General features: G+C 35.0%; 1 protein-coding gene across 2 annotated transcripts in view; it reads left to right on the top strand.

Annotated features, from left to right (window-relative positions):
- The window catches only part of DYNC2I1 (dynein 2 intermediate chain 1), a 34,501-nt gene extending 22,682 nt beyond the window's left edge, over positions 1-11,819 (top strand). For both annotated transcript variants that reach the window (XM_040592333.1, XM_040592332.1), the window contains 10 exons: positions 497-669; positions 1,215-1,377; positions 4,098-4,211; positions 5,276-5,337; positions 6,418-6,469; positions 7,724-7,784; positions 8,037-8,133; positions 8,389-8,520; positions 10,016-10,239; positions 11,369-11,819. In XM_040592333.1, the coding sequence (XP_040448267.1) occupies positions 497-669; positions 1,215-1,377; positions 4,098-4,211; positions 5,276-5,337; positions 6,418-6,469; positions 7,724-7,784; positions 8,037-8,133; positions 8,389-8,520; positions 10,016-10,239; positions 11,369-11,540 (1,250 nt within the window). In that variant the 3' untranslated portion in view covers positions 11,541-11,819. The remainder of the gene's footprint in view (positions 1-496; positions 670-1,214; positions 1,378-4,097; positions 4,212-5,275; positions 5,338-6,417; positions 6,470-7,723; positions 7,785-8,036; positions 8,134-8,388; positions 8,521-10,015; positions 10,240-11,368) is intronic.
- Positions 11,820-12,745: the final 926 nt, after the last annotated feature.

Here is a 12,745-nt window from a genome sequence, read left to right as displayed (position 1 = left end):
ATATAACTGAACTGCATTGTATATTCCCCATATAAACACTGGATGTTCAGATTAAAAGAAAAAATAAAACCAAAGCATTTGTAATTATGTTAGGAAGATCTATTATAACACAAAACCATACGTATTCTAACATGAACATGTGATGAACCAGAAAAAGCCTGGCCTGTGCTGTTTCCTCTTGAGACAGCCTAATTTTCAGTATATATACTGACGTCAGATCAGATTGGCTTGCTTATGCCCAGAGTAATTATTGTACTAACTTCCTGGCTTTCTTCCTTTTTGCTTTCTACTTCTATTTTTTTTTTGTATTCTTTCTCTACTCCTTCCTTTTTTCTTGTGTAACATCAAAAGCAACTCGCTGTTAATAGAAATATTCTTCATAATTACGTCTTAGCTTCTTTGGTTGTTGCTATAGCAGCTAAATATGTTTTTTCATCTGCAGTAAGTTTACTTTTTTATTTATTTTTCTTTCTTGATTTTTTGTTAAATGGCTTAGACCGAAAAATATCCTGCCTATATGTCTCTCAAGTTCAGAGGCAGATACTACTTTCTGCTCATGGATTACCTGAAAAGGCAGGTGTTGGTTTACTGAACAGAAAGAGCCTCATATGTGTTTGGAACATCTGGCAGCCCTCCAGTCCGCAGAAAGTTTTAATATGTGACTCAGAGGTATGTTTTCATAACATTGTATATTTGCCCATGGAATAAAAGGCTTTATTATGTGTATTGTGTTTTCTTGTCTTGTTGCAAGATATGTCATCTTTTGAAAAACACATTTAAGCCTAGTGAGCAGAACACTATTCTCTTCTGTTTTGTGTTCCAGTACTAGGATGAAGGGATGGTCATGGTGTTTTGGTTTGTGGTTTTTTTTTATATTTTGACTCCGTTTCATGATTAAAGAATGAATGGAAGTAAAACAGCTGGTTCAGATGTTGTCAGGGCTTCTCTCTACCCATCACTATGCTGCAGCTGAATCACCCCCTTCAGCTTTGTGGTAGTAGATGCAGCTTACACAACAATTGTCTTGAAAAAGGAAGGCCTACTGAAAGTCTTGTATCTTACTTCTCTTTTAAATAAGTTGGCCTTCTGCCACAAACACTGTAATCAGTCTTATTCTGGATTTGCATGCCTAGGAAAAACAAACATATTTCAGGCTTATTGAATCATTGGCCTTTATCATAATATCAACCATGCATATTTTTACTTCTTAACAGGTGTTATGTTGCTGCTTTAGTCCCAATAAAACAACATTAGTTTTTGCTGGAACAATAGATGGTTCATTGTTGGTGTGGGATCTTCGAGAAGACTCAAGAATGCACCCTTATATGATGATCGGTGAAACTGACTGGACATTAAGAGTTCCAACATTTTCCACTGGTTAGTAACTATGCATTCTGATTAGCCATTTTGAGGGCAGTGAAACAATTCCACTACTAACTCTTCTTTCTTACTTAGAACACGCTTTCTCAGTAGCCTAGTTTAGCCAGTTCAGAGATGATATTTAGTCTAGTAAAAATTGCCAGTTAGTAGTATCTGTAAAGAAATGTATGCCAGCTCAGTATGCACGAAGTGATGAGAATAGAGGTGGACCAGATGTAGAACCTAAGGGTAATTGTAACATTAAACCCAACTACTCAGCTGCTACCTAACCTGAAATCATTCGGTTAGTCAATTTTAATCATGTTATCTCCCTTAATGTAACCTACATTTCTTTTTTATCTACATCTGAACACATATATTAAGATGTATTTTTAAAAAAATAAAAGTCATTTAAGACTGTAAAAAACAGGTTTTCAGATGTCATTTAGAGGTTGTAGTCTGTACAAATTGTCACCTAAGTCTTGATGTTTTTATAAGGTTGCATGCAAGATATGTATCCATGAGTATACATGTATAACCTCTGTTAGTGCAGTGCTACTCCATGGGATCTAGAGAGCTATTCTTCTCATCCTAATATCTGTATATGGTTAGCTGGACTGATCGTATTGGTTTGCTTTAGTTCATTTACGGATATTGTACAGCTGTCTTACATGTAGATACCATTTTAAGTGTCTTCATCTTTGGTCTGAATCTTACCTTATGCATTTATCCACTTATGTAACTTTATCACTTCTGGATTCTATCTAGATACTCTGAAAGTTGAGTCAGGATTGTGTTTTTTTTTATTGCCAGTTTATCAATTATTGTAGCAAATTAAGATCTAGGAAATTCTCATATTTTCATTACATATACACCTGTCTTTTTATGATATTATTGGTACAGCATATACGGGGATCACATCATAGGAAACAAGTAGTGTATGAAAGTTAAATGTCAGAGGCGATCTATATAAAATTAAGTTGAATGCTAACTCACAGTCATCAGTCAGTTACTTTTAGCCTTTTGTTGAAGAAATTGGGAAGCTGTGACTGAACTTTGGGTCCCAAAAGCTCTCTGGCTGGGTATCTCTAGAAATGTATCAATTGCATCTTGGAGCAAAAACTGGACATACATTTTTCTGTCATCTAGCTTGTCACATGAGCAAAATCACTGGCATTGGGGCCAGGTGGGAGCTATAGCATGGTCCTTCCACATGGAGAAGCACAGCAACAAAAAATAATGTGGAATTAATTTGTTGCCTTGTTTAGATATTTAGATAGTGTTGCATATATACTGGGAAGCCAGAAGAAAGTTTACTTTTCAGAAGTGCTTGTGGGTAACCTGCTTTCATCCTCTCACATTTTCTTGTCATTGGATTTCTCTTTTTTCTCAAAAGAGATCAAAAGATCTCTTTTGATCGTGATGTATGATCAAAATAACAGGTTTTTGTAAATTTTCTTAAAACCCATGGATGACAAATTTAACAGTTAAAGTTTATTTGAGGCATCTAGCTGACATGCTGGAAGACACAATCTGAAGTACTGCACTCTGCATTTGAATTGGTGTACAAGAGCCTTAACATTTTATGAATCTGATGGAAATGAATAGATCTTTATGCCCATAACTGATGTTTGTCATTGCAAATCTAAATAGGGTTGTAGAGGAACAAGTCATTGAAGTTTTGATTGTATGTAGTTGTATGCTGAGAAACTGGGAACAAGGTCTACATACCACCATTTTCTCAATTTTAGTTATAAATTGGTGCCATTTTTCTTGGCACTGTATTGTACCCTGAAGTGAAAAATAACACATAGCGATATTTTTATAAATAATTTTATTATTGCAAAATAAGTCCTCCTTTATGTATTTTTCCTTTTTTTTTTGTCCGGGTGCTACCATTTAACTTATATTGACATACTATTTTTCTACAGAAATCCACCACACACATGCACAAAATCCTGTTTTGTTCACAAGTGTGTCTGATTGCAGTAGCCACATAAAAGTAAACATTAATTGATTGTTGATAGGCTTTAATTTCTTTAGTAGATCAGATGCTTGTTCTCGTGTTGCACAATGGGCTAGCACTCAAATGTATGTATACGGTTTCATGGAGCAAGCAGGTTTTAATGCTGTATACTTAGGAAGCTTTATGCCTTTAGTCTTAAATGAGATTAAGCTCAGTGCACAGGGCAAGTCCAGAAATCAAGAGTATCTGACAAAGAATGCATATTGAAATTGTTCTAAATATACTTTTATTTTAAACTGTTATTAAAGGGTAAATACATATTTTCTTGTGGTGAATTTTTTGTTTCAAGGTAGTTACTTTCTGTTAATAGTAATTTTTCTCCAGTTTTGTCTTTTGTGTCATAAGCAGTGATTTATTTCTCTCTCTCTTGTTTATGGAGCCTGAACTCAACATAATTCTTTTCATGGTAACCCTGGAATGGCAGATTTTAATGAAGTGTCTGGTACAGTGTCATAAATGGTGCAGCAGTCATTTGGAAAATGAGAAGTAAATACAAATGGTGAAACACCAATTTTTCTAATAGTATTTTGTTAAATTAGGAAACAGTTTGCAGTATTGCATTTGAGACTTAGTAATTCTTCATCAAGTTCATTATTTGACATTCATTTTTTGTCATCATCGTTCTCCCATAAGCTGAAAAGTGATTAGGGTTCTGTTGTTGTTTTCGTTCAAAATAACAAGAGTGTTTAACTTCCATTACCCTTAATTACAGATGGCATTCTAAACTCAGTCAACCATACCTCTCCTATACTAGCAGTGGAACCGGTCTCAACCTCTCTCTACACTGATCAGAATTATGGGTTCTCAAGCCTCCCTTATCAGGAGGGTATGTAAACTGCTCTTCAAAGCATCAATACATCTGAGTCTTTCTTTACGTATATAGTGAAACAAATATATCTTAGTCTAAATCCAGTTTATAATTCTATTCTTCCTCTCTAATTGTCTGTAGTATCAATTGCATGCAACATTCATGTTTATTTTTTGCTGTCATTTTTATGTATTCATTCAGTGCAGCTTCACATTGGATGTGGGTGCATGCCTGTTATAATGTGTTTTCAAGACAATATTTCGTTCTTCCTTGATGATTTAAATTACCACTCAAAAACTGCCTTTAGAGAAGTCTTATTGCTTCTAAACTGTCTGAAAAACCCTGTCTAAATCAGTGGAACAACTTACTTATGTCTGAAAACACTTAAAATGTGTGACTGTACTTTGATGGCTCTTTCTGTGCCTTTTGCATAATTTTTTTGACCAACATTTGCAAAGGAACCTTAATCTTGTGCCCCCAAATTCTCAGGCAGTGTGCTAGAGGAGACATTATTCCATTGCAGCGTTTCAGTTTGGAATTCATAATAGTCCAAAGAAATGTGCTGCATATTGCAGACTTTACGAGATTTCATCTGTTGCACTTTATGTTCTATTCCAAAGTCCATGCAGAATCCAGACATTTTAAAAGATGCAGAGATCATCTGCCTCTTTGGTAGGACAAACTAAACACACTAGAATAGACAGAGATATAGAATAAGGTATTTTGCTTGTAAGGGACCTACAACAATATCTAGTCCAACCACCTGACCTGTTCAGGGCTGATCAAAAGTTAAAGCATGTTGTTAAGGGCATTGTCCCAATGTCTCTCAAACACTGACAGGCTTGGAGCATTGAGCACTTCTCTAGGAAGCCTGTTCCACTGCTTGACCACCCTCTTGGTAAAGAAAGTTTCATGCCTTTTTCTTCTTCAGTAGAATTAGAGCAGTTTCCCTTTTTATGCAGCTGAGAGGATCATAGAAGTTTTGGAGAATATGTTAACCTAGGAAATGTTTCAAATCCTTTGGACATTGTTCAGGATGATGATCAGTGTATGAATATAAATTGTTACTATTTTTTCCGTAGAGATGTCAAGCCCTCCATTCCAGATAGCTTCAATGGATGAAAATGGAATCCTCAATATGTGGGTGAGTGTTACATGTATGAAAAGCAAGAGTTTTGTGTCTTGGAATAATAAAATACTTCTTCAAATATAGCAACCTAAGTCCAGGATTTCTGATGAGAATTTCCTCCTTGGAAAGTACAGCAACACTAGCCATTCTGTTAAAATTCTCTTCAAAATTTTTGACCTGATCCCTAGTGCCATGATGTTACCATTAGGCAAAACTATAAACAGGTATACATGAATTAATGAAAACAGGCAATCAGTAGTTCTGCTTCATAGGAATATGCTCACATATTTATATTAATTGAATATTACATCTTGGTCCTCTTTCATCCTCCTTCTTTATTTTATTTGTATCATAGTGGTGTCAGAAACTGTACTGAATGTATGTGAGAAGTGACATTCATAATTTATATAAAATAAATGTTCAAGAGTCAAAATGTGAAAATCTGTGGATAATGCTACCACCCTGCCTAAAATATGACAGTCAGATAAACACCATGTCTGTTTCTCTTAATTACTGTCCTTGGAACTCTTTTTCTGTCAGGTGTTCTGTCTTTTTCTGATGCAGCTTTAGCCCAGCTGCTGAACCTGTGGTCTGCATCTGAATTGGTCTTGCTTGAGGAACTGAATGGCTCAGTGAATAATAAGGGGATAAAAGTATTATTTCCCTTCTGTATTGCTAGCTAAGTCCCTTAAAGCTCTAATTAACTTTAGTAGCAACGGATTCAGGCCAAATGATCTAACCCTTCTGTCTCATGAATAGTGAAAAGCACAGAGAATGTGTTACAATTCCTTATGTGGGGGTTTTAGGGTGTTTTTTTGTGACCCACCAAACCAACAAGATGCCAGCTGGCTAGTAAGTGTAGAATGTATTTTTCCACATCTTGTTTTCCAGCAGGGAACACCCAGCAGCCATGTGAAGCTTTTTTTAGCCCTGCAGACATTGACAGGGTAGAGATCTACCTGTAATCATTGTAATGTTAGATCTGCCTATCTAAATGTTCCTTTAGAGATATGTCATACATTGTTAGAGCTAGTTAAAAAAAAACTTTAAAGTCTGGTAAATATTGCTTATTAATGTTAAATATTGACTTTTCAGGTAGTTGTTGAATTACAAAAAGTGGATTTAGCTGGTTCACAAACTGATTTAGGTGAGTACTGTACATTAGAGGTAGAATAAAGTGCTTGAGTTTTGAGATTATGGTTAGAAGAGAGAAGAAGAGTCAATGATGACAAAAAAATAGCTGAGAAGGCAGAAAAATTACCAAGGAAAAAATTCATTCTGAATAGGACATATATCTGATATTTGGGGTTATTGGTTAGGTATCATGAGAATTATTTTCACTGCTATCTGAGTCTCATCTGCTAGTTCTGTATTGGCAATTGCCACCGGACAGACACATTTCTTATAATGTCAAGGCAGGTTTCTGTGTCTTAACAGCTTTTTTTCAAAGAATATGAGGTTCTATGCCCTTGTTCCTCCTTCCTTTAGTTCTAACAAAATCTGTTATAATGCTTTTGTTGCTGCCTGTATCTTCATTTTGATAATTGTCCTGAAATTTCTCGTTTGGGTACGGTACTTAATTTAGTGTGAGAAAAAAAGTTTCTATGAAAAAAATAAAGAATAAAGTTAATTCAGCCCTTACTGAGTTATGTGAGTGAAGAAAATTAATTGTTTTGTTCTTTAAACAAATGTAGACTTACATACTTACCTAACTGGAAAAGGCTGTCATTAAAATCCTGGTACATTTTAAAACACATATATAAAAAATGAAGTAATGCTAACAAACCAGAATTTTTGATCAATTTTCAAATTTATAATGTTGTGTGTAATGTCTGTCTGTAATACACAGCTTTAGAAGCTTAACATATCTGTGGAGAGGTACATTTTAAAGCTACAGTCCTGTGTTGACACATTTTGACTGCCAGCAGCATTCATTTTTCTCCTCTTCAAAAAATTCTTGTGTTTGAAGGATTTGATTCTCTGCTAACAAGTAACATAAGCCAACTTTAAGGAAGCATTATTACAGTCTCTCATTATTACATTTATGTCACTTTGATCTTTGACAATTAAGTGTGCATTTTCACCATTGACAGATTTGGAATTTATGGAGTGATATTACAGGATGTTATATGCATACTGTAAAACTAAAGAAATGTATGATCACTCTTCCCTTTGTCCTTTTTCTTTGATTTCTGTCAGATAACAACTCTTCAGATTTGAATTCCGAAGTAAATACTTCTCAGTGATATAAGATTCTTACATATCAAAAGCCATATCTACTATAGACAATTTATTTATGAAATATCCTTTTACTTACTAGCTTAGATTGTACTTTGAAAATAGCCCTTTCTTAATGTAAAGTGCTTAAATCAGTCTATATAATTATTTTATATAATTTTAGGTTTAATTCCTGGAGGGAAAGTGAAGTTAGTACATAGCTCCACTATGGAATTGAATAACAGGTGAGAAAACAGGGGCATTTAGATTTTACATGTGTATCTCACAAAGCTAATTTTTCCTATATTTTATTAATTTGCTGTTATGTAAGATATATTTAACAATATTTTCATTAGTCGTTTGGGTTTCTTTTAATATACACTTCTTCCTGGAGCTAGTCATAGACATTTTAGATCAAGAGTTTCTGTATGTGCTTGACTAGTTTAGGAGACAACTTCCTGTGTTTATGTCATCTTTTAACTTCACATTTTTCCTAGCCTTTTCCCAAAGGATGTGCGCCAGAGAATACCCCAGACACTGACTATTAAATATCTGTCTTCTAATCCTAATCATTTCATTGTTGGAACAAACATTGTGAGTAATGTGCTGAAATTCATGTCATTGTTAGTTTTTGTTTTGAAAGCTGCTCCATTTACTTGGAATTTTACCAGTAGACTGTGTATAAAATCTATAATTTGAGACTGTAATTAATGTCTTTTAGCTATTAAACTTTTTATCTATTAAAGATCTTGTAAGGTAGCAGCTCTGTGATTTTTTTTAACTTTTTCTTGTAATACTGAGAATGCAAATTTTGTTTTGTTTTGTTTAATTAGTTTATTTTGTTCCTAGGGGCTGGTAGGTCATGGTACAAGACATGATTTAAAAGTTTTTCCAAAGTTATTCAGACCCCGGGAGAGTGGACTGAGAGCTATAAGCATTAATGCAATTGATTTCTTCCCTTTCGGAAAGCAGCTATTTTTGGTATGTAATATAATACAAGCTTCATTTTTTAATTACTTGCTGAAGAAGGATTTCTAATTTGATTTATTTAACTAGATGTGATGGTTGATTTCCTCGCTAATTCAAATCTGCCATGAAGGGTGACAACAAATCCTGTGTCCTGGTGTTCAGGCTTTGCTTATGTGAAAGGTGGACCATCTGGCTCACAGAAACAAAGGGCAGTCTCACTTCAGCCTTGTAACTTTCTCTTTATTACTGAAATTCAGCATTGAGAGCAGGTCTTCTGCTGTTAGTGAAGCCGCGGTTGTTTCTCATTCTTACCATACAGTGACATAGTCATTTTGGAGACAAAATGTCTGTATTGCTGTGAAATAAAGGCCTGTGGAGCAGCTCTGGGTATTCTCTGCTTTCCTCTCCACGTCAGGTGTACCCCTGGGGGATGCGTGGCAGTGTGCCCTGTGGTCAGGTGTGTTCAGATCTGCCCTCAGCAGTTCATATTGGCACACCCGCTGTTTTTACCTGTCTTCCTTGTGAAAGTTTATTCAAAGGAAGTTGAATCTAACTTTGGTAGGATTTTCCATCTGCTTATCTTTGCATATATTTGTGCTTGATCCTTTCTTTAAAATGCTGTTTTCCTAAATTTGCCATGATTTACATAACTTCATTGGGATTGCCTAAGGTATAAACCAAACGGGTTTGGCTACAGTGTATGTATTTTGTGTTGCCTCTGCGCAGTCAGAACTTTTACCAGTGTGCGTCTTCTTACCTTTTTCCCAAATGCATTTATTTAGAGTGATACAAACTTCTATATGATTGTGTCTGTATAATGTCTTTACATGTAAGCACAATTTGCAGAGGCACTGCAAAAAGTTATCATAATTTGAAAATTCTAGAAAGTCTTCCTGATGTGGAGCGGCGCGGGGTAGTAAGTTATTTTCTGTTTTCATAGAATAGTTTCTTTTTTATCTGGACTAGAGGAAACTAGTAAATGTTACGCTAGGCAGGACAGAAGTTCTAAGAAAATACCTGGAAGGAGTGATACCTGCCTGTCTTTGGATTTAGTTGTTCATTATGAATCAGTTTAATTCGTTATAATCTTAGGCGCAGCCTGTGCTATCAAAAGCTACTCTTGCTTTTACAGATCACATGTCCCTAAGTAGCCGTCTGAATTGGTCTCCAGGCTCTGGCCTCACCCCAGTTCAAAGTTGTGCTGGATCATAATATTAGTGAAGGTGATGGTCTGAGAGTTTTTGTAAAATGGGAAATTAGGACTTCAACGCAGGATTAGCGGATTAGATTATCTAGTATGCTTAGTACCGAGTTACTGCTTTGAACTCAAAATTACACTAAAAGTGAAAATCCAGGTAGCCCACAGAGTGAGATATGAGAGATCTGTGCCATTTCAGTCAGAGAACTTACTTTATATGCTTGATATTCTGAAGAATTGAATGGCAGTTTTTATCTTGCCTAGTTTATTTTATTCCCAGGAAATATTTTCTTTTTGACTATGATATAGGTTGGCTGTTCAGATGGAAGCATTAGGTTACACCAAATGACATCAGAGTATCCCCTCATGCAGTGGAATGACAGCACAAACGGCCGGCCAGTTATTGCTCTGCAGTGGGCTTTAACAAGACCTGCTGTGTTTTTTGTCCTGGATGCATCATCTAATATTTACATTTGGGATCTTCTGGAAAATGATTTGTTGCCTGTTGCAAAGCAGACTATTCCAACAGAGAAGTAAGTACATTACATTACTCTTCTTAACAAAATATTGATATTATTATCGTTCTACACTTTGATTAGAGTTTAGGTGGGTTTTTTTTGCTTGGCATTAACTGTTCATTAGAATTTGCTTTTCTCACTGTATTTTATAAACTGTTGGAGGTGTGGAAAGAGACTATAATGAGCTCCATTTTACTTTATCCTTATTTACTTATTTATACAGTCTGATAAAGGAGAAGTAATAATCAAATAATCAAGAAGTATAAATCAAAATCTGATAATAATGTTATCACGTGGGGCAGATATTTGTACATGGAACAGTTGCTGTTTATATGAAGAGAAAAATTTTTGTTCCCCCCGAAATCATTTGGACTGTTTAAGTTCAAAGTTAGCTTTGCTGGATCAGGATTGACCCCTAAAATAGTCAAGGTGTTGGACAACATTTTAAAATGCCTGTATATAGTATTGTTACCAATTTAGAGAAATACATCGTGTTCATTGTCACAAAGTAAAGAAGGGTATTTTTGGCTAGCACATATCACAAGACTAACATCAGGGTCTCACGATACTGTTCCTGTAGTCGGGAGAGACCTGTGAATCCTGCAGATTGATGCAGAAGTGCAGTTTAATTTAGCTTTTCTGAATTATAGTCTTGAGGATTCCCTTTCCTCTCATGTGGGAGTCTTACCGGGAAACTCTGTCTTCCCTAGGCTTAAGTTAGTCTTGGTGATTATCCCTCTAACTAAAAGTTTTCCTTGTAGCCTTGTAAACAATAGCAAAGTGTTGCTAGTTTTGGGAGAAAGTAATATGATTTTTAAAGTTGTTATACTGTACTGGAAAATGCCAGGAAACTTAGTTCATTTTTACAGGCTTGAAACTATCTTTTAGTCATGATTAGAAATTGATGATGGAATCTATGAACAGGGGAAGAATTGCCTGTTACATTTGCATTAAATGATTGCAACTGGTGAAAAGCTGAACATGCTGGGACTTGATGAGCACTGTGATGAGCAGAAAAAAGGAATCATTTAGTTAACTATAAGTAACCTGCTAAAAACACATTTGGAAACACCAATTTATATTATTTTTGTTATATTAATTATGCTTCAATTAAAAAAAACCTCCCCTGTTCTTTTGATTTCAGTGTTGTAACTATGGCTCTTCTGGGAGAACCAGAAAAAACAAATGGATTGTTGGGCATTGCACTGGCCAAAGAATCTGGACAGATAGACATTCAGTTTGTAAAGAAGAAGTGGGCATTACCTCAGCCTCAGGAATCTGAAAAACTACATTTGATTTTATCGCAGTCTTTTTAGAAACAGTACACCTATTTGGGTGTACAAATTATTGCAAAATATTTAGGTTATTTTTGCCTGCAATTAAAAGATTTGTAATTTTCTATTTGTATGTAACTTGTATATATTTTAAAGAAAATCAATACAGTATTTCAGCTGAAATGATATATTTTATTGTAAAAATGACAGAACCAAATTTAGCATTACTGTATTAAAAAATATGATGAACTTTTTTTCTTATTGAAAGTACTCTAGATGTATAGATTTTTTTAAAAAATACTGAAAATATATTCCTGTAAATTACACTGCTGTTTCTCATTATTCAGCTCTGAAGTAAATGATAGCAGTCCTTTGGTGAGCATAAAGTCGTGTCTGTGTATAAGCAGCCTGAATATATGGAGATTTCTGGCACTGGGCCTTTTACACACTCTTGGTAAAACTTTCTCATATCTACCTAAAAATATTATGCAAACATACCAGAATACAAATTTACATCACGTGAAAATTACATCACTTCTGATTTTGACTCTTAAACATTGTAAAAGGAATACCTAACTAACTCCAGTTGTCCTGATATGTACACTACCTGTTTGCATCAAACTATGTAAACAATATGCTCGTGAGATTTACTGAAATTCTGGATCCTTTGAGATTTCTCATGAAAAACGGTAAATACTCACCTGTTTAATTCTGCAAATAATTTCTAAAGCTCTTGTAGTGAGGAAGAGGATAGTTGTCTATAATATGATACTAATTTTTGTACATTCTTCGTAAAGTTTGGACTAAGACCAAGCACTGAAAACATCTTTAACTTTCATGGCTTAACAACTTCTGATTTAAAGATCATGAGGAAAACCATCATGAAACAAGCACAGATTCAGGGGGAAAAAAAGCAACTGGAAGACTGTGTTCAGAATTTAGTGAACCTATATTTAAGATATGTACCATCTCTTTCTAAAATAGACTGAAATAATTTATAAATTGTAATTAAGTCATTGCAAACATTTTTCTTTGTAAATTGTTACTGAAATTGAGCAAACTCAGAGTCGCCACATGATGGTGCCAAGTCACAGCAGTAAAAAATGAGTGCCTGATGTAAACAATGTAAACCACTTTGGGAGTGAACCTGTTGTAGTCCATTGCACATTCCCCTTTCCTCAAAAGCAGCGGCTGCAGTCGAGAGAGCCCGATGAACTGTCAGAGGGGTGCATATTTCAGAGACAATT

The sequence above is a fragment of the Falco naumanni genome, chromosome 4 (genome assembly GCF_017639655.2).
Source record: "Falco naumanni isolate bFalNau1 chromosome 4, bFalNau1.pat, whole genome shotgun sequence".
Lineage (NCBI taxonomy): Eukaryota > Metazoa > Chordata > Aves > Falconiformes > Falconidae > Falco > Falco naumanni.
This window is presented reverse-complemented; position numbering and strand designations above follow the sequence as displayed.